A 24,696-nucleotide genomic window follows, 5' to 3' on the forward strand; every position below is an offset into this window, starting at 1 on the left:
ATGCGGAAGGATTACCTGAATGTTTGCTCAGTAGCGAGAAGTTGTCAAATAACAAAAAGAGTATCGGGCTTTCCAGACTATAGAGCGCACCTTACTATAAGCCGCAAATTGAAAAAACAAAAAAAACAAAACTGGAAACATACATAGCCGCACCGGGCTATAAGCTGCATGGTTCAAAGCATGGGGAAAAAGTAGTGGCTAATAGTCCGAAAAATACCTAAAATCACAAAAAAAGATTTCTGATGTGTGCAAATAAAAGTTTATGTTTGACAAATAACTTTTTAAGTTCACGAGACAAAAATTTGTTATTTAATTTTTTTAAAAGTTTTTGTAAACAAAACTTTTTGTTTTAAAAAATAAATCCTTACAATTCCAAAAGTTTTGATTACAATTTTATTTTACTTGAGGTTTGTTTTTTTGTTTGTTTGTTTGTTTGTTTCATTGAATAATTGTGAAAAACATTTAACTTCACACTCTGCGAACCACACTCTAAGCTTACTTAAAGTCTGGATTGAGTTTTTCCCCTTTCATTAATAACACTTTTATTACATACATTATATCTATCATGGTAATTCAGGGTGAGTTATTTTTAATTCTAAATTAATATTCTTGTTTGTCTTTCATTTAAGTGCTATTCTCCTTCAAGATACATTTACCTAATGGTAGAATAAATGTACATTATGCAGCAAAGGAAATTAGAAGACATGTCCATTACGGAGATGATGGACGGGCGATGTGCCCCCTGTTGCATAAGTGATACTGAAGAATAACTGCTATCATTAACGATACAGGGAAGAAGCTTTTTAGTTATCTTGCTTTGCTAGCAAAGTCGTTAGCTAGCTAATAGCACAAACTAGCGCAGCCTAATGTTTGCATGATGATCGTAGCCCGGGCATATTGTCCCCCCCTAATTGGGTTTTAATTATTTTTCAGCTTTAAGGATCTCAGGGCCAGCATAGACTCCCACTTTTAGAGTGGTCATTTGGTATAATAACATTTGGGTCCTCGTTGCTGTTGGTGAGTTAAGTGAAGAGCTACTAAGCTCAGCGTCCTCTGACATGTTAAAGGTTCTAGTAACGTTTCGAGAAACGTGACCTGTACGACTAAAACCAGGAGTAAAGGACGGTGAGAGACTGGATCCGCTTCAGAGCAAACGGTGACATCATCGTCATCTGACGTATGCTGACATAGACCTTAGTGGTGCATTCCAGTTTAGTACGACTTTCGGATTCCAGAACAAATAATGGTAATAATATTCCTAATAAAAAATATCAACCAGGAGTTAAACGGTATTTTTAGGCGTCTTCTATGACTGTAGAATGACTGTAACAAAAAAGTGATTTTTGCGCTTATTGCATCGTAGTTCACTTTGCGTTCAAAGAAACCTGATTTATTTATTTAGTTAAGCTCACAGTTTTGCGGAAGAGTGTATGGAAAAAGAATTCAGATTGTTTTTTACTTATAGTTTATAATTCTGAGCTTAAAGTCTGGATCTTTATAGTCCAAAATCTATTCAGTGCGTGCAGCGCTTGCAGGGTATGAGGTATTTACTCCAGCTTGAAAATCTCATCTGAATTTTCACCCTGCATCCAACTTCAGCATGAAAACATCAAGACAAAGGAGAAGAACATATATATTCGGTAATTAAAGAACTTTGAAGAAGCTTGTGTAATATGAAAACATATTCATAACACCAGTTAGTAATAATTCAGACGGTCCGTGAAGGCATCCCAGGCTGTTTATAAGCTGGGTGTTTACGCGCAGCTGCTTTCGCTCAGTTGCTTCCACTCGGCTAGCAGCAGAGACAGTATCTCCAGGTCCCGTCTCGTCCCAGCTTAGGGTACCCCAGCCGGGGCATGTCCCGCCATGTTCGACCTGAAGGCCGGCTGGAACCTGTCCTTTGCCGGGTGCGGCTTCTTGGGGATCTACCACATCGGAGTGGCCAGCTGCCTGCTGGAGAAAGCCCCGTACCTTGTGAAAGGAGCCACCCGGCTGTACGGGGCCTCTGCCGGGGCGCTCACCGCCTCGGTACTCGCAAGCCAAGCATGCATAGGTAAGAAAAATATTGATTACTTTACTCATGCTTCTTCATAGAATATAATAAAAGCCTTTATTGACATGTATTTGTTGCTTATTGTTGATATGTACGGCCGGTTAAGCTGGTTCAGTGTTGCATATTACAGTTTATTATATGAATGCTGCAGAAGACAGGAAAAGTGATTTAGAGCAGATTGTTCAAAAGTTAACTTCCCCCTGCATGAGTCAAAGCCATTCTCATGAATAAGCATAATTGTAGGAAGCGATCAACAATTGTCGGTCACTACCGACCTCTGCATGCTGACTGATAAAGAGGCTGTTCTGACCTCTGTCATGAGAAAAATGTGGGCCATAAAGTACTGATCGTGTGCTGCTGTTGTGTCTGTCCCAGCGAAATGCTGTGAGGACGTCATCGAGGTGGCAAAGGAAGCCAGGAAGAGAAACCTGGGCCCACTCCACCCAACCTTCAACCTGGTGAAGGTCCTGAGGTCCGGCCTGAACCGGGACCTGCCCTCTGATGCTCACGTCCTGGCCTCTGGCAGGCTCTGCGTCTCTCTGACCAGAGTATCAGACGGAGAGAATGTGCTGGTGTCAGAGTTCAGTTCCAAAGAGGAGCTCATTCAGGTGTGTGTAATGAGGGTTGCACTGAAAGTTTCCCGGTGCTCTGACTGGACCGGCGTTAACCCTGTGTTCTGTCATAAGGCTCTGGTCTGCAGCTGTTTCATCCCCATCTACTGTGGACTGATTCCGCCATCCTTCAAAGGAGTGGTAGGTGTAATGTTACTAGAGCTGAGGGTTAATGATTAATTAGATTAATCGATTATTTAATCATCAAATAACTTGCTTAGTAATTGATTAATTGTTAACTAGAGTATACAAACAAAAAACAGGCATTTGCTGAAAGAACTGAACACTCAGAGCAGTAATGAAGCCAAAACTACAAAAAATATACATGTTCAGTTAAGCACTAATACTGTCACATGTTGACAGTAGAAGGATTTTTTTTTTGCTACAAATAATCAAGCGTTCACTAAAATAATTCTATTATTGCTTTTAAAACGGTAAAATGTTTATATTTTATTTAAAAGGGGATTATTTGTTTATTTGCATCTTCTAATGTATTTCTAATATTGTAGAAAAATGCTGAAGTGGTTAAATGAAAAATCTGAGAAATGTGCCATTTTCTAATTTGTTTAAACATGTCAGAATAATTGATTACTAAGATAACTGTAAGTTGCAGCCATACTTAAGATTATTAGGGCTCAAAACAAACACATCCATGTTTTTCACTAAACAGGGAAAAACAGTAATTATAATGATACATTTTAAACTATATCAGGGCTAATGAAAGCAATGTTTGATTTATCATAAATCTAAGTCACACTTAATTTTTGATGTCATGAAATTCTGAAAAAACATAAGTCTGATTAACTTTGAAACAGAATCATTTAATTTTTCTTCAGGTAAAATCATCTCGAGTTCTGAATTGCATGTTATCTGTAATAAAACGTATAATAAATAAGCTATTCAACAGCTGTTTTGACCTCTTGTTTTGGAGCCCAACCAGCATTCTGACTGAGCTCCTGTTACTGGTTACATTGACTTCCAGAGTCATTCAGTTCAAACAAAGTCTCCCAGATTAGATTGGATCCTCAATGCAGTGATAAAACTGTAAAGTTAAGTGCACTGCTCTGGAAGTAGATGATAATCCACCAGATAAATTCATGTATAATAATGTTGCAAAGTACAGTTCAGTCTTCTAGAAGTTTCACTTTAACACACAAACAAGCGAAGGATTTTCAGCAAACTGTTTAACATACAGAGATCAATAGTAGATAAGTAATGGCCAGAGGGGACACAGGATCACCGGGGAGAGCAGGGTACTGCTGTCTCATGCAGCGTACATGTATCTACTTAGAAGAGTTCTGACACCAAATAATTTAAGGAGTATGATCTCAGAAAAGCACATGTAAAAGTGGCATAAAAAATTATGTAAACTAGTGATAACACCAGATAATCACTACTATCTTGATAAAAAGCAGAAGGCTGTCACCAGAAATTCACTAAAAACTGATTCCCCAAAACAAAAACCATGGCTGCATAGCTGAACAGATCCACTCTGTGGAGAAAGTTTCATTTCCCTGTGAGAAGATTTCTGGGTAAGGTTTCTGTTCTCTAAGTTCATGTTACGACTGGCTCAAGTCCGTAACAAAACGGGATACAATGCAGGGGTTAAAGTGCAGTAAAAGGAATATTCATTAACAAAAACAACAATGGATTGTAGATGTCAGTATCAGTGGTGTAATGCAAATGCTTGGATGTGTTGTATGAGTGCATATGGAAGTGTCGAAATGCAAAGACAAACGCAAATGTGCAAAAGGAGGGAAGCTGAGGCCGAAAACGGAGCACCACAAGTGTCAAGCAGCAGAGTGGACGCCGAAGGCGACCCAGAAGGTGGAGACAGCCAGGTTTAAATGCTCTGTGCTCACCCATTAACAAATCAGCAGCACCTGTAAGGGGGAGTAGCACAAAGACAAACAAGACCTGCAACCCAGGCCCACAAGGCCCAGGGCTGTAACACCCCAACCCTTAAGAAAAGGGCCCCAAAGGGGAACCTTTAAAATTTCAAAATAAATTTAAAATGTTTGGGCTTGTAATACCGAAGATTTTAGTGTTCAGGAGGACCGTTGTTACATCAACCTTCATGTCCCACAGCCATAAGTTGCTGTGCCCATCATGTCTGGTCACTGGTTGAAAGGACTGGCAAAGAATGGTAGAGCAGCTAAAACAGGACATGTACTTATTGCTTCAACACGTTCAAAATACCTTAAGAGAAAACCCACTTACAAACACAGACCTAACACACAAGTGACCTACCACAGGTTCACAGCCAAATCAAAATGGATTCACCCAGTTACCACTCGCAAAAGCAATAACCAGTAATCCAACCAGATCTGAACTGTCACCTAACATAAAAGGCCACAGCAACAAGTGGTCCACTACCACAAAACRTTGCTCCACAAGTCAGGTAACCAAGCAAGTGACCAACACAATATGAAGAGCGACGCCCACAACACGATCACCCTTAGCATGGTCCAGCACCATACTCAAAGTTACTGCCGTCTCTCAGCCAGCAACACCAAAAGGGCATCAACCAATAGTGAGCCGACATCGCCACAACACCAAAAGGTCACATCACTGCTTTCCAAATTTTCCTCAGGGCTCTCCTCACCACATATGACCACACAAAATGGGAAGAGCCACACCCACAACAACCCCAACATGGTCCAGCACCATTCTCTTAAGGGATTCAAACAAAACGTGGGCTAACTCCTCAGTCATTTCACAACCAGATTTGAAGCAAACTTTTTTTCTTCCACTGAACTTGCTTCCACTGAACTTGAAGCTTGAACAAGTCCATTTGCTGTCCACCAGACAAACTAGTGATACTCGCCTTTAAAGACGGAGACGAGTTTTGACAAGGCTTACACACACCAACCTCAAACAAATAAAAAATTTCTAAAAGTGCCGATCATATTCAAGGCAAGATCATAACTGCTCTTAGCGCGCACATCTCCAAGATGGTTTTAACCATTAAAAGCCTCAACCTGTTCCATCGTTTATAATGACAGACAAGTGACAATTTAATTCGTCAAAACTCAAAATAATCACCGGCAGTGTGTCCCCGCTAACTGCCTAGCAAAGAAGCTTACTAACTCAACCCTAGTCTTCGTGAGGCGTGCCGATGGGTTTTTATGCATTTAAAAACCAGTGGTACAAGAAAGGCGACCAGCAGGCTGCCATCCCCTCAAAACCACGGAATGCTCCCGAGCCGATGAAGGGAAAAGGGAAGAGTGAAGCTCTACCCGCTGCTCCACACTAGTAAACAACGTGGTGAAACCCCTGTTGGGAAACCCCGCTAAAGCCTAGAAGGGGACACCTGCTCAACAATTCACTAGGAATTTCTGGCCCACTTTTTGCGTCTGGTCATTCTTCTTTTTCGAAAGTTTTCCACTTTTGTGTGTATTGGGGGAAAATGTTTACTCACTTTAAAAAGCCTAGATAAAGAGTGAAAAACAGACAGGGGTTGTGGGAAACTGATCACCGGTAAAGATAAAAACTGCATAAGGATATTTTAATAAAATTCTGAAAGCTTAACCTAAACGTAGTACAAAAAACTCTTTTATAAAAGTGATAAAAAGTGAGCAGTAAAAGCAGCTTTGGCCATGCCATGTTTAAAGTGAGGGAAAGTAAAATGCATAAAAAGGTTTCACATGCCGCAGTCCAGGTTTTATTAGGAATCCAGATAAACCTGAGATCACTGAAGCAATTACTGTGAGACGCTGAATACATAGTAAGCATAAGGATGGCTCACTTTACTGAAATGTTATGTTGCCTGTGATAATTGATAAAGATAGAAGCTGAAATCACATCTGTGTCTCAGACATGTAAACTATGTAGGAACCTTGTCTTCTCTTCCCTTATTCTGCTTCCTGAACATCGCATTCACAACGCCACAGGATCTATTATTTGTGACAAAATGGTTAGAGTTTATGGACAGGAAATCTCCTCCATGTGCTATGTATAGGGTTAGTGCACTGTGTCCTGTCCACTGTGATGTTTACTGGCCCTTATCTTTTCTGTGAATGGATGTGTTTGTTTTGAGGAATAAGAACTGCAGATAGTGAAATAGGACATAGACATGAATACACAGGAGAGGTCACTATGAGAAACTTGCATGCTTTATTGTTTCTTCACAAGTCATTGCCAATGTTGTCATTGCACATTAATTACAGAAAGAAGTGTGTTTTGGACACAGGCTTCATATTACCATTGGTGAGGATCCTGTGTCAGTAAATAAAATAGAGAATACTCCGGGTGCATTCTGGGAGTCCCCCAGCCTACCTTGCACCGCATCAAAAGAGTTTGTTATGCTTCAAATCAAGAAGCCCTTAATAGAACTTGACGTACTGAAGTTGTCTAAAAGATCTCAAACATCTGCACATTATGAAAGAAATTCAAGAACAGATGAGAACCAGCGTCATTAACATTATCAGTCTGGACAGATTTATAAAGCCATGTCATAAGGCTTTGGGATGGCAGAGAACCACACTGAGAACCATGAGTACACATGGAGAACGCAGGAAACGGTGCCGGATCTTCTGTTGCTTCAGTGCTTCTGTTGGGTCAGCACTGGTTTTGGCCTTGGATCTGCTCCATATAGGCCATGGGAGGCCTCTGTTGAACTCTGACCAAAGGGCCAAAAACTTGATAATTCCCAGGATTCTCGCACAAATATTCTGTGGACTGGTGAGACAAAGGTGGGCCTTTTTCTAATAGTTTTTCCAAGGACTGTATGACTGGAGCTGCTACAGTGAAAAAGTCATTTTTCAGGTTCAGGTCCTGTTTTACCAGGAAGCTTTTCACACTTGGATTTAGGGCTGGACAATAAATCAATATATATCGCGATAAATACATGATCAATACATAGTTTCCACAAATCTGAACCAGAAGTGATCCACACAATTTTAGTAGATAAGCTTGTGCTCAATGAATAGCAGATCAATTGCTTCCAGACCAGCAAAAAGAAAATATGTGGACAATCTTGGCCACTGTGCGAGAGAGAAAGATGCATGAACAAAGTCACTGCTGACCCGTAAGAGACGGAGAAGGAAAACACGTCAAATGATGTGGACAAGCTGCCTCTGATCTCCTACTATGACATACTAGAACTATGACATAGTTCACTTCTCTACTTACTAATTTTGCTAGTTTTGTAGTACATTACATTTTACAGATATTTATCTTATTATTACACAGTACTTAAAAATTGTGATTAAAATCAAATCAAATTTTCTTTGTATAGCATATTTCAGCGTCAAGGCATTTCAAAGTGCTTTACATCATAACAAACACAAAAAACAGTCATGCAACATAAAATCAACAATCAAAACATTACATTAAATCAAGTGTCATCATTAAATTCATAATTGATTACATTTCAAATACAACTCTAAACAGGTGGGTTTTTAGTCGAGATTTAAAGGAACTCGGTGTTTCAGCTGTTTTACAGTTTTCTGGAAGTTTGTTTCAGATTTGTGGTGCATAGAAGTTGAATGCTGCATCTCGTTTTGTTCTGATTCTGGGGATGTAGAGCAGAACCAGAAGACCGGAGGGGTCTGGAAGGTTGATACAACAACAGATCTTTAATGTATTGTGGTGCTAAGCCATTCAGTGATTTATAAACTAACAATATCAAGTTATAGTGTAATGTACTTAGTTTATAAGTGTGGTGGACCGAGTTAAAAATGGGAGGAGTCATAGGATAAATTAGAAAAATAGTGTTTCTTTTATTTTAACCCAAAGATTATAAATGTCAAAAGATAAACTGAGCTCATAAAAGAGGTCAAAGAAACAAGACTGAACTCAGGAAAAAATGCAAACAAACTGGCTGTACCAACAAACATAACTGACCTAACAAAGAAATGAAACACATGGGTAGATATGGTGGTTGATCAGACCAATTAAGACACAATAGGGGTAACTAAACAGATTACAATTACAATTACAAATAACACAAAAACAAAGAACAGTACAGCTAAGTTTGGTTAAAGTAAAGACCCAAAAAAGTCATTTTTGGGTAAAGACCCAATGTACAGACATTTTTGGGTCTTTACCCAGTTTAAAGTATTTAAACTTTAAATACTAATATTTACTTGAATACAAAACTTATCTAAACAAAGAAACTACAAATTCCTCCCACCAGCAAGAACTAGTGGTGCAGTCCAATCAGCATTTTTTTAACCCGGCAACCCCAAGGCAGGTAAGTACCATCAGGAAAACAAAGAGTTAGTCTTAAGCAAACAAAATTAACTTTAAGTTGATATAAATACATATGTTAACTAAATGTGCGTGCTAACAACTAGGACAAATGTATCCAAATCAACTAAAAATTGTTTTTATTGAAACAAAAATTGTTGTGTTTGTATGAAAAATAAATTGTGCATAAAAAGAGTTTCTGACATAGGATGGCCATGGGTTTGGCCATCACAGTAAGTTAGGAATGAGGCGAAAGCTAGTTCTAACATTGTGGCTTGTTTATTGTTGTCATAGCAACTACCTGCCAAGATGGCAGTCAGGGTGCGTTCACACTGCAGCCTGAAGTGACCCAATTCCGATTTTTTTTTTTGGCAATTCCAATTTTTTTGCCGGGGCCGTTCACACTGCCAGTAAATGCGACCTGTATGCGTTCTGCAGTCTGAAAGGGCAAACGACCTGAAAGTGTCCCGCATGCGCACTAGAGGGCACAATAGCGTCAGCATTCTCAGTGTTCTGCCAACTGCCATAAAAAAAAGTGCTCAGTGTTTGCGGAAGTAAACATGGAGGCTAACGGTGGATCTTAGCTTACATATTTAAAGTTGTCCAACCGGAGCGGCATATTAACAACTTAATACTCATATAGTCCGTCATGGTTGTTGTTTTTCTTCCCGTTTGCGTGTATCAGGATGCAGAATAGTGAGATTTGTTGAGTATCAGTGACGTTCAGTTCGGATGAATGCGACCTGGACGTTAGGTCGCATTTGAATCGAATATGGGTCACATTCGAAAAAGAATCCGACCTGTGCTGTTCACACTGCCATGAAAAGATCGGATACAGGTCGCATTACGTCAAAAAAATCTGAATTGGGTCACTTCATGCTGCAGTGTAAACGCACCCTGTTACAAAATTCATGGATGTGTAATATCACATGAGAACTATGTATTCAAAGCCCTAAAGAAAACCCAGCCAGAGTGTCAGGCAAACATTATTCTGTATTTTACTGAGACATGGCTGCAAGATTTTATCCCACTACAAAACAAAATCTTACCATGTATTTGTGGTCTACTTTCCTCTGCAAATATTGTAATAAACTTGAAATAGGACAAAACTACCTAAAAAGTAACTTTTTAGCTAGATATAAATATATAGATAATATATGGTATATTCACTAATTTCACTGAATTTCTATCCATCCAGAATTGCACAGCATTCTGGGGGTTTTAGGTGTAGGTCTGCTGGCTCCAGCGTAAATCCAGCGTTATGCCACTATTAAGTCAGAATGTGTGTGTGTGTTCATTGTGGGGACTTCAGTCTGTTTACACAGTCACGTCATGGGGACCTACTCCATGGGGACCTAAAACCTGGTCCCCAACAAGAAGTGGTTTTAAATGACTACAAGCCATTTTAAAGGTGCTGGTGAAGTTTTAGCAATGGCCCATAACACATGTTTTTCCGTCACTTTTGGGTGTGGGTGTGGGTGTGTGTGTGCGTGTGCCTGCCCAGTGCTCACTGTGATCTGCATTCCTGCTCTGCCCTACTTTCTGTAGCTGGCACTCTGTGAAACAAACCTGTTCTTCTCTGACCAAGTGGAAGTTTACAACCAGAGTTGTCCTCCTCTGGGAGCTCAGGGTTAAGGAACCCTTCTTTTCCCGACATGTTCCACAGAATGGAAGCAAGATGTTGTTCTCTGAAGAACAGGAAATCAGTCAAACCTGTCTCCTTCCGTGAGTGTGGCTGCACAGTTTAAAGTGCTTTCTGTGAGGACCATTGATGTGAGAACTGTTGCTCCCTAGTCATGGCAGAGGACAGTAAATCTGTGCTGGACTGATGGAGGTCTGGAAAACCTGTAGGAATCTCCGGCTGCAGAGGTTCATCAGCAAACAGTTTGTATTATTAACTGCTGGTGTGGAACATTAATATTACAAATCTAAAAGTGAAAGAGCTCTTTGTGGGTACAGAAGTCATATTCCACTGGGAACTGAACCATACATCAGGAGGCTGGTGGTGGTTAAAATACTCCAGTAAGAAACAAATCACTCTCTGTAACTTTTAGCAGAAAACTGTTAGATATAATTTTGTAACTTTCTAAGGAAGATTAATGATGATACTAACTGTAATTCAGTAGAAGTCCCCCTACAGTTTAAGTGTTCTGTTTTCTGAAATGTGAATTGTTAATTATTCACAGAAAATTCACCTATTTGCTGAACATCTTCCTGTGTGTGTGTGCGTGTGTTTGTGTGTGTGCGTGTGAGTGTGCAGCGGTATGTGGACGGTGGAATTAGTGATAACCTGCCTCAGTCGGAGCTGAAGAACACCATCACTATCTCACCCTTCTCTGGTGAAAGCGACATCTGCCCTCGGGATAATTCCACCAGCTTCCATGAGCTCCGCTTCACTAACACCAGTATCCAGATGAACATGGGGAACCTGTACCGCCTCAGCAGAGCTCTGTTTCCCCCTGAGCCCAAGGTAGAAATTCCCACAATGCTCTGCTCTTCCTCAGGAAACCATTTAGAACCTGGAGATAGTGCTGTTCGTGCTCCAAGTACACCTCGCTGTAGCAAACAGAAAGGGGCGGGAACGGACCACTTGTCAGTCTCGTACCTTATTTGGAAATGAGACCATGAAAAAATATGCTGTTTTATAAGGTAATTTATCTTTTACAGTGCCAGTAATGCCAGAATTAATAGTAAATAATAGACGTGGTATTCTGATTTAGTAATGTAATTATATTAGTTGTGTTACCACCCCCACGCCACTAGAGGCAGTCGCAAGCCCGAAAAGATGCGACTAAGGAGCAGATTTAGAAGTACACTGAAAGCTACAGAATTTGCTAAAAACTGTGAGCTGCCGTGAGTAAAAGAAAGAAGTTCAAATACATTCTGAGAGTGAAACTCCTTCCTAAAGGTGAAAATATATCACAGATTTCAAAAGAAAATAAATACGGAAGCATAGAACAAATTTAGATCCGGAAGTGAAGGCGCCCCCTTCACTTCCGGATTGCAATGATCTCATTTCCAAATAAGGTATGAGACTGACAAGTGTTCCCGCCCCTTTCTGTTGGCTGCAGCGAGGTCCTTCTCTCGTGCCCCACAACTTCAGAAAATGCGAACTCTCCTGCCCCCTGGTGGTCACACAAACCTGGCTCATTCAGATTTAACGTGACACTTTGTAAATGGGCAGTTTAAGTGGCAGCCATTTTAGCTTTCTGTCCTTTTCCTAATCATGGTGAATTTTATTAAAGATTGTTTTTTTTTTTTGGCCAAGAAAACATCTTTGGTGCTGATCAGGAATGTAACCCAAAACTTTATATCAGTTTAAAAACAGTTAAGTGATTATGTTAATCCGTTTTCATTAAAATCCAAATAGCTTTTTTCCAGTTTGGACTTTCATTTAGTTGTAATGATATCACCAGTCCAGAATGTTTGTGAGACTCAACAGTCAGAGTCATACTATGCATATTTTCACAAATTCAGCCTACTCTTCTCTTTCTATAAAAACACATACATGTGCATATTTATATGTAAAATTATATTTTTTATTATACCCTTTTCTATTTTAAATGTATTCAATCAGAGTAAAGTGGAACTGAAGTCAAATTGCTTGTTTTTGTGCACAAACTTATAAATCTGATTCTGATTTCAATGTTGACCAAAAATCGTGAAACACAAGAAGCTGTTAAGAAACTCATACAAATGATGCAACAATATTTGTAGAACAAATTTAGATTTATTTTCATGTTTCTTATGGTCCTATTTTGAAACACTTCTGCTACCCTGCAGGTAGTCAGAAATAGCAGTGGCAGCTGAAGCCACTGCTGATGAGGTCAGAGGCCTGACCTCATCAGGCCTCTGACCTGATGCCTTCCTCTTCCTCAGGTTCTGGCTGACATGTGTCAGAGCGGCTATAAGGATGCTCTGCGCTTCCTTCAGGAGAACAGTGAGTCCCGTGTTGTTCTGCCTCCTGCAGCCTTGTCTTAGCTGCAGTTAGCCTGAGCTGTGTGTGTTTGTGCTGCCAGACCTGCTAATGCTACACTGCCCCAGTCGCAGCCTGCCAGACAGCTCTGGAATCGCCCCCGGCTCTGGCCCCGGCTCCAGCAGCTGCTGCTCCAAGCCTGCTGAGAGCACCAAGGAGTGGGTGCTGCGTAGACTCCGCCTGCTGCACAACAAGCACTGGTGGCTGGATGAACACATTGTTCTGCCCACTCACATAAAGAAAGGTGAGAGCAGGATGTTGACTCTAAATTTGAAAGTTGATCATTACAGATAAGATGACGCCTCAGCATGCAGCTGAATAATCCCCCTCATCATGTCTGACAGTGTTCTGTGAGGCCTGCCAAGACAAATCGGGCCTTTATGCCAGAGTGTCTGGCATGCTGCCACTGAGAGTTGCTTCCTATATGCTGATGCCATACACACTTCCAGTCCAGTCAGCGTATTCTGTGGCCCAGAGGTAAGCTGGAGGGATCCGCAACATGTTTATTAAAAGTTTTGATTTTCCATCCAGTTCCAAATGACAATTAAATACACAAAGGGTAGTAGCTGTAATGTGACAGTAACTGCTAAACATTCTGTGGGCGTTAAACATTTCTTCATAGAATATGATGTATGTGAACATGTGGTGTTTGCGCGGCAGGTTTGTGGAGTGGATCCCAGAGGTTCCTGCTGACGTGCGCTGGCTGTTTGGGGTGGCAGGTGACGTGTACAGACAGGCCTGGAAACCCAACGCAGCTGCTGCCAATAGGTGAAGCACCTGAAGTCATCCATTACTTCACTTTAAAGTCTTGTAGTGGGCCTGTAGTAGGTCCAAGTATCTGAGCTGAGGAAAACTTGGATAAAGGTACATTTCAATTGACCAGTCTATTTGTTTCCTTGAAGGAGAGAGAAACAAATATGGACGTTTTACCACAATAAAATGTCCATTGTGATAATGATAAACAATACAATAAGAACAATTTGCAATGTTACTATTTTCGGTAACTATATGGCTGTGACAGCTTGGCACAGCAATCACAGACCCACACAAACAAGTCCTGCTCTTAAAAACATTTAATTTCACATACACTTCTTTACCATACCAGTCACTGAAAGCAGTGCACTGTGTGTCACTGAGCTGCTCACAGTTGATTTGATTGTTATTGATAATCAATGAACAAACAGTGGAGAAAATAGTCAAACTAACAATCCTGATAATATGAACAGCTTTGGAGGGTTTTAAACATCATTAATTGGAATTTATTGTGACAACAATAATTAACATTTTTATCATAACAAGAAATTTACCACAATAAGTGATAAATAAGATAAATGCCCACTCCTATTTCCATACATATATATTTTTCCCGATTAAAGCTTTAGTATGTAACTTTCACAAAAATATTTGTTAATAGTGCCACCATGTTATGACAGTATAATAAGAGACAGATTATTTGTGGGAGGATTGAGCTACTATTGCTGTCTGAAGAAATGCATTGCTCAGAAACAAGCAATCAGAGTCAGGAGGAGGGTCTAAGTGCTGTCAATAAACTTGTGTTCCTGATGCTCAGGATGTGGAGAAACAACTTATTGTTCTATTATTGTTCTCTTAAACAACTTATTGATAAAACCATTTATCCGTGCTAATTGGCTTTAGCATTCATGGAAGTCCAGGAGAAGCTGTGGCGTAGCAGAGAGAGTTTACACAAAGTAAAAATTACTAGTTGGACTGGCAGATTAATTTACTATAACATGGGAAGAATGTCTTATTACAAGTGAAATAACCTTCAAGTGAAATTAGTACTAGTACTGAGGGCCAGTGAGATTCCAACTGGTGGTGGACACGCTCTCCTGAACACTCTGGACCATAAAATATCATATCAACCCAATCCGACCAGGTCAGACTAGACCCAACCAGGCCAGACCCGACCAGGCAAGACCCGACCTGAAGCTTTCAGTGGAGCGAGTGGCTGACCTTGCAGAAAGTCTCACATTATCCGGGAATTTAGTAAATACAAATTATTTTGATGACCCTAACTGATTTAAAAATAAAATATTTAGTCTGGTTTCATGTCAGATAGTAAAAATAAAATAAGTGGCTCCATCTGTTCTTAAATGATTTCAGATCAGATCTGTTCATTTATAATCTCTTGTTCTCTTGTACAGTGAGCGCTGCCTGAGGAAATGCTTGAGCGTCCCGCCGCTCCCTTCAGAGCCTGAGAGTCCCACACAGGCTATTGTCCCTGCTCTTTCTTCCTTTGACCTCCATAGCAACTACTGGGACATCCCATCATCTACCTCCTCCTCCCTCCCTGCCCCCACCTCCCCACAGCAAGTCTGCTTCTTTGTTGGCTCACAGGATGAGGCTCAGAGCCCTGAACCGCTGTGAAAACCTGGCCTTTGACTGGACTACATTCTGCTCCCTCTGGGTGGAGGGAAGGTGGAGTGAGCCTCATGAGGACTTGGCCCCTCCCACTAGGGAGCAGAGATGTGCTTCAAGGCAGATGAATGTAACTCTACCTGTTAGCTGTAAATTTGCACATATGTATTTATTCCAAAGCATTTATCTCGATTCATATTTTATTTTTCTGTCCATTAACCAATTTTTCTCTACATCAACACATTGGAGTTTCACTGTGATGGGTCTTCAGTAAGTGACTTTAGAAGTATTTCATGTAAGTTTTGGAGGTGATGGAAAGTCAGTTCTTTGAAAAACTGATGGTCAATTTGTTTGAAGTCTTTAAAAATGTGGAAAATATGGAGTTTGCTTTCAGTGTTTTTAAAAGTTTTAATATGTATGGAAAAAGATACAGTTTCTGAACTGTATTTAAAGACAAAAAAAATCTGGACTTCCAAAATTAAATGCTTTTATATTTACTTTTAAAATATAAAAACAGTCTTGTTTTCCATTGTAAAACTGTTTTTGCTCAATAATTCAAACCATACCATACATTGCCTATTTTATTTAAATTTGAAAAGTGACTGCTGAAGTGTGTGGTCAGAAAGATTGGAATTGTTTATCTAAACTTTATTTAGTTATCTAATTCAACCTTAACCATTTCCATCTAGCCAACAGTAATGCATACTAATAAAAACACTATTTCAATCAGTTCAGGGTGTTTTGTTATGAGCTGCAGATCAGATGATGACTCATGAGTAATAATTTGGGGTTTCATAAATAATTAGTAAAGTTGATGCATCTCATTAGTTCCTGGAATCCTGGCCTTTCTGTCCCCGATTACATTCGCAGCCTTACAACAGAATAACACTGTACCAATAGACACACAAACAATTAATGGGCTTCCAAAAGATCTTGATTACATAATAATATGGAGTTAAATAATGTTGCCTTCATGATTTTGCAGCTGCATGCCATGCTGTAATATCAGCAACATGTCCATGCAACAGTCATGTTGCAGTACAGTGAGAATGGTTTTAAGGTCTAAAATATGGACGGGGCTAAACATCTTCATAAATTGTTTCATTTGCTTCTCCTTTTCAATCTAACAATATACCAGTCAGTTTGTTGCTTTATTTTCACTTAATCTGCCTATTAAAACTGCAATACTGTCGTCTTAGGAGTTTGAATTGATTGCATGGCTTATTTGAAATAATTACAAATATTTTTTTCTTCCATTCTGATTAACTGGGATGTTCTCTGAAGATTTGTTCCACAACCAGTTCTAGAGCCGTTTGATTTTCCCATCTCTACATCAGTTCAGATGTGACTAAAGTTCAATAAATTCTACATCAACTGTAATCTTAAATAACTTCAGTTCAATTTAAAAATACTTTTTATTCCTAAAAGGGAAATTAAATGTTGTATGATGTGACTTTTACAGACAGGTAGATGGAAGGAAAGATGGAGGAGCAATAGAGCAGGATGGACAATCAGCAAGGTCAGACATATTATTCTTTAGGAAAGAAACGGCTGCTCCAACCAGGTGCTGCCTTCTGTGGGGTTAACATAGAAATGACCAAAAGTTTTACTGCCCTCATTCCAGGACACCACATTTTCAAGCTTGTGTGTATTTGGAGATATCTAATATGATGTTACCAATAACTTCAACCAGACTTTTGAGAGAAATTCTGAATTAAAATTAATTTATGGTTAATGATGACATATTGCTTGTTCAGCCATGATTTTTTTTTCCCTTTATGTTGTGTGTTCTGTAGTCATGGTGACTGGTAAGCTTTTTTTCAACATTCAAAATAAAGTTTTATTGTACCATCATTTGTTTTGCAATCATGATTTGTAGAATTTTTTACACTAAACAAAACAACAAAGACTGGCCTTACCTTCCTGGGTCAACAATAGGGTGGGTGGGGTCTTCACACTGTTGTCTCTGGAGCCAAACTCACTTGTGGTGGTTTTACATTCTATTGCACTTACTTTCTCCACCCTTGTTGAATAAATTATGAAAGAATGGAATACGTTGTGGTTTTGTATAGTTATGGTTAAATTATTACACCAATATCTGAAAATATATTTACTTACATTTACTTTTATCCACATCTTCTTAGCTACTTCTTTCATGTCATTTGTGTTTTTCTTGTAAAGCGTTTTTCAGCGTCCTAAAAAGGGAAGTTTGATTCCGTCTTATTATTATTATTATTATTAGGTCGCTTTCCTCAGTCGGATGATGCTCACTGCGCATGTGTCTTGGATCCTCGCCGTCATCATTTGAAGGCTGACCTCACGGTGCTCTGTGCTGTGTGACTTCAGTGCATTAAAACTGATCTGATTTCAAAATAAATACAGGAGCATAACTAGTGTGGTTTTACGATATTACATCAAATAATTTTTGAAGCGCTTAACACTAAAAAATTGTCAGTAAAAAAAAACAGTTAAAAAAATAGATTAGCGTTTGTGTGAGGAACAGTTATGCAACTCATTGGTGCTCATTTTTTGCGGCCATAGAGGCTTTTATTTTATTGGGATGGAACGAGAACATGCAGTCAACCCAGGACAGCTGTAGTTTCTGTGTATGGCGCGTCTTCTCTACCGACTGAATACAAAACTAAACCTCGTTTTAAAGGTCCAGCGAAAATATATCCTAGTGCTTAAATTAATTGTTTTTTTTCTGTTTTCTTTTCTATCATAATCTTTAACGAGTCGTAATATCTAGTATTCCCCCGCAAAACAACACTCTGAGGCGAGCTGACTGAACCCGTGGTCTGATGAGGAAGGATGGCGGAGGACGTGAAGGAAGAGTCGGTGACTTCTAACGATGAGTCGGATCTAGTAGCATCTGACGGGAGCCTAAATAACAAGGTAAACAGCCGCTTCATCTTGCTTAACGTCCTTTTGTTTAGCAGAGACGTCGCTTTGTGTCGTGGTTTTTAACATGAGCTTACGTCAGGTCTCGCTTATGCGAGGAAAACTGGGCTGACGAAAACAAGCATTTCACGCAGCTACGTCGGAGCTCCGTGGCCGTCATGAGCCAGAAGGTTTTAACTGTCATCTCCATCCTGACGCGGGTTGTTGTGTTGGGACAGATGTTGACAGAAGGCTCCTGTCTCCTGCGGAGGATGGAGATCTGTGTTGCTGAAGCTGAGAAAAGGAGCGGAAAGAATGCAGTCAGTATGCAGGAGACCTACACTGTGTACCTGGTTGAGACAAGGTGAGCACAGTAATCCACCGGCTGCTATTTGAAGATGTCCTGTAGTTTGACACCAGATGTTTAAAAATACATGCAACTGCACTTCCTCCTCCTGTGATGTTGCAGAATTCACCTTGTGGTTTTTTTTTTTGTGTTGAACAAAATTTAAAGACCAATGGATACAATTGCTGAAGGCCGTAATCCACCGCCTGACTCTCTGTGGAGGCGATACAGTGAGTTTGAACTGCTGAGGAACTATCTGATAGTCACATATCCATACATCGTGGTTCCTCCTCTGCCTGAGAAGAGGGTGAGTTCAGGGTGGCTCCTCATGAAAATGTAATCTATGTCCCTCATCCATTGTTTCAATACTGCATTAATACTGCTTCTATGGCCTCTCATTTATTAGTTATTTTATATATTCAGGCATAACTTGCCCAAAGCATTACCCTAGTGGGAAAGCAGGATTGTGACATTGTTTGTTCATTTCAACACATTTCCTGCTTAAACAGCCATTCAGCTGTGCTTGGTATCACTGTCTTTCTGAATGACCCAATGTGAACAAAGCATCAATTGTTGGACAGATGGTCTAATATTTGACTTTGGAATACAGGATTTTGATTCAGCTGACTTTTTCCTCGACACATCAGTGCATCTTACTGGCGGTGCTGGATGTTTCCTCCCTCAGTGGAGTAATTCTCTGTCCAACATGTGACTCAAAGTACCTGAAGAATCTAGAACAGCATGTCTTCTCAGGGATTTGATTCTATTCTCTCGTTTATTGAAAATTAAAATATGGTTTAGATCAGGTAAACAATTTTTCTTATGAAATATATATCATATTTTTTATTGACATTATATTCACACCTCTACAGTAACAATCCAGGTAACACACACATAGAAAGAACTAAAACATCTTTGAACATAAATAATGAAAGGATGTGCAAGAAGGTAAAGAAAGCAAGAAACATGCTAAGGCATGTGATCCAGATCTCAGCCAGATATGGAGAATTTCACTCTGTAAGCTCCACAATCCTAGTTGCATAAATCATAATTAAAATATCTGGACTTGTAAATTGAGTCACAGTTTTTTCTTTAGTTCATTAGATCAGATGAACTGAGTGAGGTTCATATTAAATATATCAGATTAACTCTTCATATTCAGTTAATAGGACTTTTTGTGATTATCAGAATGGTTTTGAAGCCAGGCTTAGGGCGCTTTTCAGCCATCATCACTGTTTTATAAACAAAACAAGTTTCAACCATGACTTGTTTTTCTTTCTCCCAACAATAATAGACAAGAACCTTCACCAAGCCTGGCTTGGCACATTTTACAAACCTTTCCAGGTGTACAGAAAGGTGGGGGTGATGTTGTGTTTTCTGCTTGCAGGCAGAGTTTGTATGGCACAAGCTTTCTGCAGACAACATGGACCCAGACTTTGTGGAGCGGCGCAGGATTGGACTGGAGAACTTCCTTCTCCGTGTGGCCTCTCATCCAGTTCTCTCCAACAACGAGATGCTTTACCACTTCCTCAGCAAGGTGTGGAATGTTGCTCCTTTGTTCCTGATCCAAATATGTCTCCTATAGAGCTCAAATCCTAAAGTACAAAGACGTTTCTTTGTGACTTTATGTGGCAGGAACATGGCTGGAAGGAAATGTTGTATGAGACAGGATTCCAGGCAAAGGTACAGGTGACATCACTTGTCATCACTGGGATGTTCTATGTTCTCTGGGTTTGAACGTTTCCTGACATTTCCTTTGCAGGCAGATTCCAGACTCAGAGCATTGAGCGCCACCTTCAGGGTGAGAAGTCCACATAAGTAAGTCTAACATTATGAAACCATAAAGTTTCATAATTTTTTGTAATTGCCTAAAATCTTTTGAAGCTGTTAAACCCACAAGGGAGATACATTTTTAAGATAAGATGTCTTTATTGTCACTCAAGCAGAATAAACAATGGCATTTATGGTGTTGTTTGCAGATTATTATGAAAAATTCAATGAAGTGCAGAATTAACCAATGTTCCAGTTACTGTGAATCAAATGCAACTCTAAAAGTGAGTGTCAGCCTTCAGTTAAAAGAACTCAGTGTTTCAGCATCTTTGCAGTTTTCTTGCAGTTTGTTCCATCAGATTAAATGTCTTGATGTTTTTTTGTAGTTTTTCCTGTGTAAATTTGCTCTCTGGAGCAGGGCTGTGAGGCAAGATTCAGGGTGGCCCTTCACTCGGACCAGGTTTTCATCTTGACAACCTGTGTAACTGAGGGTGACATCCCTGCTATAGAGTTTTCTGTGAACCTTAAATGCTGAAGTGTTTCTGTCACTAAATAATTATTGATAATGCTGAAGCTTTCATGCTAGAAATATTTCATGAATGTCTTCATCTCAGACGCCTAGTGGAGATAAAACATTACAGCGACGGGCTTCAGTCTCACACTTCTCAGCTGCTTCGAGCACGAACTGTAAGTTCACACACACGCGCAAACATTTTTTGTAATTGCCTAAAATCTTTTGAAGCTGTTAAACCCCACAAGGGAGTCATTGGGGGGCTAATGCCATCCCTCACAAGATCCCTCCCTGGGCGGTTGGTCGTGGTCGTGTTATGCTTATCAGAAACCACCAGTGGTAGTGCTGAGTTCTACTTCATGTAAAATATGACGTACATACTGGAAATGTCACAATTGGAAAATCTTCCTGTTAATTGACTCCTGGCTGTTCGTCTAAGCCTCTCAGCAGTTCTACAGTAGAGACGTGTAGGACAGCACACATTCCAATGTACTGTAAATCCTCTGCCATCTTTATTACTGTGAACATCAGAACCCAGAAGCTTCTAGGGGATCGTTAGAACATGCTAGTAAAATGTTTTATGCTCAGTATTAGTGGAGAATTCCTGCAGATGACAAAATGGATCCTACAGCCTTTGCATTGCAGATTAACAGTTTTTCTCTGTCCTGCAGAGGGTTGCCGATAGACTGTATGCTGTTTACAAAGTCCACGGAAACTACGGAAGAGTCTTCAGGTTTGACAATATGCTTGCATGCATCCTTTATCTGAACTAAAGTGATTTAGAAGTCTCAGTTATTAGTCATAATGCTGACCTTATGCAACGCTGTTTGAACAAATTCATAAGTGTCTCTGATCCCTTGTAAAAATTAATTCATTGGTGCGTTCACTACAGTGAGTGGAGTGCCATTGAGAAAGAGATGGGAGATGGACTGCAGAGCGCGGGTCATCACATGGATGCGTAAGAACTCTCTTGTAATAAATGAATTCATCTGATAGTCTGGAGAAGCTCTTCAGTTAAAACATGCAGAAAGACTACATGCTGACAGCAGCCATGTTGGTCATTCACTTACAGCTATGCTGCCTCAGTAGACGACATCTTGGAAGAAGAGGAACATTATGCTGACCAGCTGAAAGAATATCTGTCCTACGCTGAAGCTGTGAGGTAATATTCAGAAGGGACTGTGTGCATGTATGGCCCTGGGACTGTTCCAGAAGTCAACAACAGTCCAACTGTGTGTGACACAATATAAGTCTAGATGCAGCCAGGGTTTCCCCCAGAAAACTTGCTAAGCCCGGTGGTCGGGGCGCCGAGGTGGTCCACAATGTTTTTGTATTAAAAGATGTTAAGTAGACAGTAAAAGTAAAAATATCACTGGGTTATTATATGTTATGGGAAAACATAGTCAGTGAACTGCTATATAAACCCACAACTAGTCTTAAAAATAACTAATCAAAAAGTCAGAGGCTCCATCAGGCCCCCCAATGCTTCAGGGGCCCCATAAATGCTAATATTTTAACATAGACCACAGATATATAAGTGTAGCATTTGTTTATTGAGATTATCATTGCTGTTAAATTTGACATAATGGTTTCAGCATATATAAATTAAAAGACTTTAAATTATTTAGCATTTATATGCAAGATTTTAAGGAACTGGGCTGCACAGTGGCACAGTTGGTAGAGCTGTTGCCTTGCAGCAAGAAGGTTCTGGGTACGATTCCCGGCCCGGTCTGTCTGCATGGAGTTTGCATGTTCTCCCTGTGCATGCGTGGGTTCTCTCCGGGTACTCCGGTTTCCTCCCACAGTCCAAAAACATGACTCCAAAATTGCCCCTAGGTGTGAGTGTGTGTGTGTGCATGGTTGTGTGTCCTGTGTGTCTCTGTGTTGCCCTGCGACAGACTGGCGACCTGTCCAGGGTGAACCCTGCCTCTCGCCCGGTATGCTAGCTGGAGATGGACACCAGCAACCCTCCCGACCCCACTAAGGGACAAGGATGTAAGAAAATGGATGGATGGATTTTAAGGAACTGGCAAGTTTACTTTGTAGAAGTTCAAAGAACAATATTCATAGTCAGATTGGTTTGTTACCACAGCTACAATCTGATGCTGAGTTTAATTTTTGAGTTTCAGCTCCGTTTGTTCACAAATACAAATTAGTAAGCTGCAGTTATAATTTATTGCTTTTTAGGTTTGACAGTTAAACTTCTCCCCCTGTCCTAGATTTCACTAAATCTAACACAGAAGCTGTTAGAGGTGCTGATGTTTTTAGCAACTAAAGTCATATTCTGCTCCAGGCCTCATACACCCTGGGACCGGCCCTGCATGATGAGGTAATCCGCTGCACGGCGCAACAAATCGGAGATTTAATTCAATGCTGCTAATGTGGCTTTAGTAGCTCTTTCATTTCGTTTCTGATGAGTTTTTAACAAGGGGACACAGAAACTATTTTGGTTGGTCGAGTTTGTGGACGAGTTTTTCAGATGTCCGCGCAATAACTCTGTCTGACTAAGTGGGCAAAACATTTGATGTGGTTTGGTGCTTAGTGTAACCAGAAAAATAATACTAGTAATAATAATGAAATAATATAAAATCAGCGTGATGCGTGACTGCAAGGAGAGCTCGAAAGCTCCGGGTTAAACCTGCACGATGAGTGATTAGCACTGGGTTGTTAACCACTAACGCACCGGCTAACCGAGAACACAGACCTAAACTTTACAGGGAAGACAGGGCCAAACGCTGGGCAGCGTGCTGAGGTGCAAACGCTGCATAATGTTTTGTTCACAAATACACGTCATTCTCACCGCTCGGTCAAAGCACCTCTGAAAGCGCCACTACAAGTTATTCCTGCGGTTCAGGTAGAGCTGCACAACCAGAGCTAAGGCGCTGGATTTAAACTCTTACCTTAATCAATAACTCCTTATAACTAATCATAATTCCTCACAGGGGGTTGATGTAAATCAGTGGTGGGAAATAACGAAGCACAAGTACTTCGTTACAAGTACTTTGTTACTGTACTTAATTTTCGTGTATCTGTACTTTACTTAAGTAGATTTAATAATGGGTACTTTCTACTTTTACTCCACTACATTTTACAGTAAGTATCTGTACTTTCTACTTCACTACATTTCTACAAAACTGTCGCGTTAGTCTTTACATCCAAGTCGCGTTTCTCTTTTTTTCGTTAAAATGTGAAGCTAGGGGTTGCGTTCCGAAAATAACCCGTGGTAGGCGAAATCCGTGAAGTAGTTGCCTTTATTTTTTACAGTTATTACACAGCATAAATAAATACTCTACATTAAAACCAAAGAACAAAACCTGTTTTCAGGTCAGCGGATGTGCGTGTGCATCAATCGGGCCTTAATGTGATCCGGAGTCATGTCATTAAAGCGTCTCCTCCAACCTGCCCAGCCAGATTCACAGCTGTATCTACGGCAGAGCGACGGATCTCATCAAACGAGCCTCCGGTCGGGTTTTGCGCTGCCTCTGGCCACAGTTTTTTTTTTCCCAGCAGGCATTGAAAGTTTCAGTTTCCATCTCCTGAGTGGCCAATCTGTATTAAACACCGTAACGTTATTGGCACTCAGGTAGCGCGGAGAATGTTTTTACCAATTGTTATTGCGCAACACCTCCCTCCCCTTCTCTCTCACTCTACTTCCCCTTCTCAGAGGAGGGAGATATGCAGTCAGCTCTCCATCTAACGGGTAATTTGAGTTTTCTAAATCTGATGGGATTTTACCCTGTTCAGAACTGAGTAAATTCTGTTTAAGCTGGCATCGAGAAAGACTAGCCTGGTTTCTAACGACCTCCCCATTCAGATGTCCCACCTTCTTCACCCTGTGAATTAGCCAGATTGAGCAGCCTGCAACCAAATAGCTTCACAGAGCACACCTGTTAACGGTCGCTCTTTCTCTTTATTACAACGTGCACTTGTTACTGAACCAGGTTGGTTTTAGTGACTCGGGCGAGTCCCAAGGGTGTT

At 40.3% G+C, this 24,696-nt stretch overlaps 2 protein-coding genes and 1 long non-coding RNA gene across 4 annotated transcripts in view; 2 read left to right on the forward strand and 1 right to left on the reverse strand.

Moving 5' to 3' along the window:
* The first annotated feature begins 1,753 nt into the window (after positions 1–1,753).
* Positions 1,754–17,062, forward strand: pnpla3 (patatin-like phospholipase domain containing 3). Its single transcript, XM_008401563.2, has 9 exons — positions 1,754–2,053; positions 2,429–2,661; positions 2,740–2,805; positions 11,117–11,326; positions 12,736–12,796; positions 12,876–13,076; positions 13,177–13,309; positions 13,493–13,600; positions 14,998–17,062. Exons 1-9 carry the CDS (start codon positions 1,867–1,869, stop codon positions 15,218–15,220), a joined length of 1,422 nt encoding a protein of 473 aa, XP_008399785.1. The 5' UTR covers positions 1,754–1,866; the 3' UTR covers positions 15,221–17,062.
* On the reverse strand, positions 16,880–17,648 carry LOC103459749 (uncharacterized). Of its 2 annotated transcripts, XR_532805.2 has the most exons (3): positions 17,483–17,648; positions 17,330–17,406; positions 16,880–17,234 (listed from the first exon to the last, which is right to left on the reverse strand). It is a non-coding gene; the product is annotated as an uncharacterized LOC103459749 (long non-coding RNA). The 2 variants fall into 2 exon arrangements; XR_532804.2 differs by having other exon boundaries at positions 17,330–17,648.
* A 165-nt stretch (positions 17,649–17,813) lies between these two features.
* The window catches only part of LOC103459747 (sorting nexin-4-like), a 19,979-nt gene continuing 13,096 nt past the window's right edge, over positions 17,814–24,696 (forward strand). The window contains exons 1-10 of the mRNA XM_008401561.2: positions 17,814–18,106; positions 18,331–18,455; positions 18,606–18,744; positions 19,825–19,974; positions 20,073–20,120; positions 20,200–20,255; positions 20,822–20,894; positions 21,390–21,451; positions 21,611–21,676; positions 21,791–21,880. Of these exons, the coding sequence (XP_008399783.1) occupies positions 18,023–18,106; positions 18,331–18,455; positions 18,606–18,744; positions 19,825–19,974; positions 20,073–20,120; positions 20,200–20,255; positions 20,822–20,894; positions 21,390–21,451; positions 21,611–21,676; positions 21,791–21,880 (893 nt within the window). The 5' untranslated portion in view covers positions 17,814–18,022. The remainder of the gene's footprint in view (positions 18,107–18,330; positions 18,456–18,605; positions 18,745–19,824; positions 19,975–20,072; positions 20,121–20,199; positions 20,256–20,821; positions 20,895–21,389; positions 21,452–21,610; positions 21,677–21,790; positions 21,881–24,696) is intronic.

Source organism: Poecilia reticulata, linkage group LG23, assembly GCF_000633615.1.
Source record: "Poecilia reticulata strain Guanapo linkage group LG23, Guppy_female_1.0+MT, whole genome shotgun sequence".
Classification (NCBI taxonomy): Eukaryota; Metazoa; Chordata; class Actinopteri; order Cyprinodontiformes; family Poeciliidae; genus Poecilia; species Poecilia reticulata.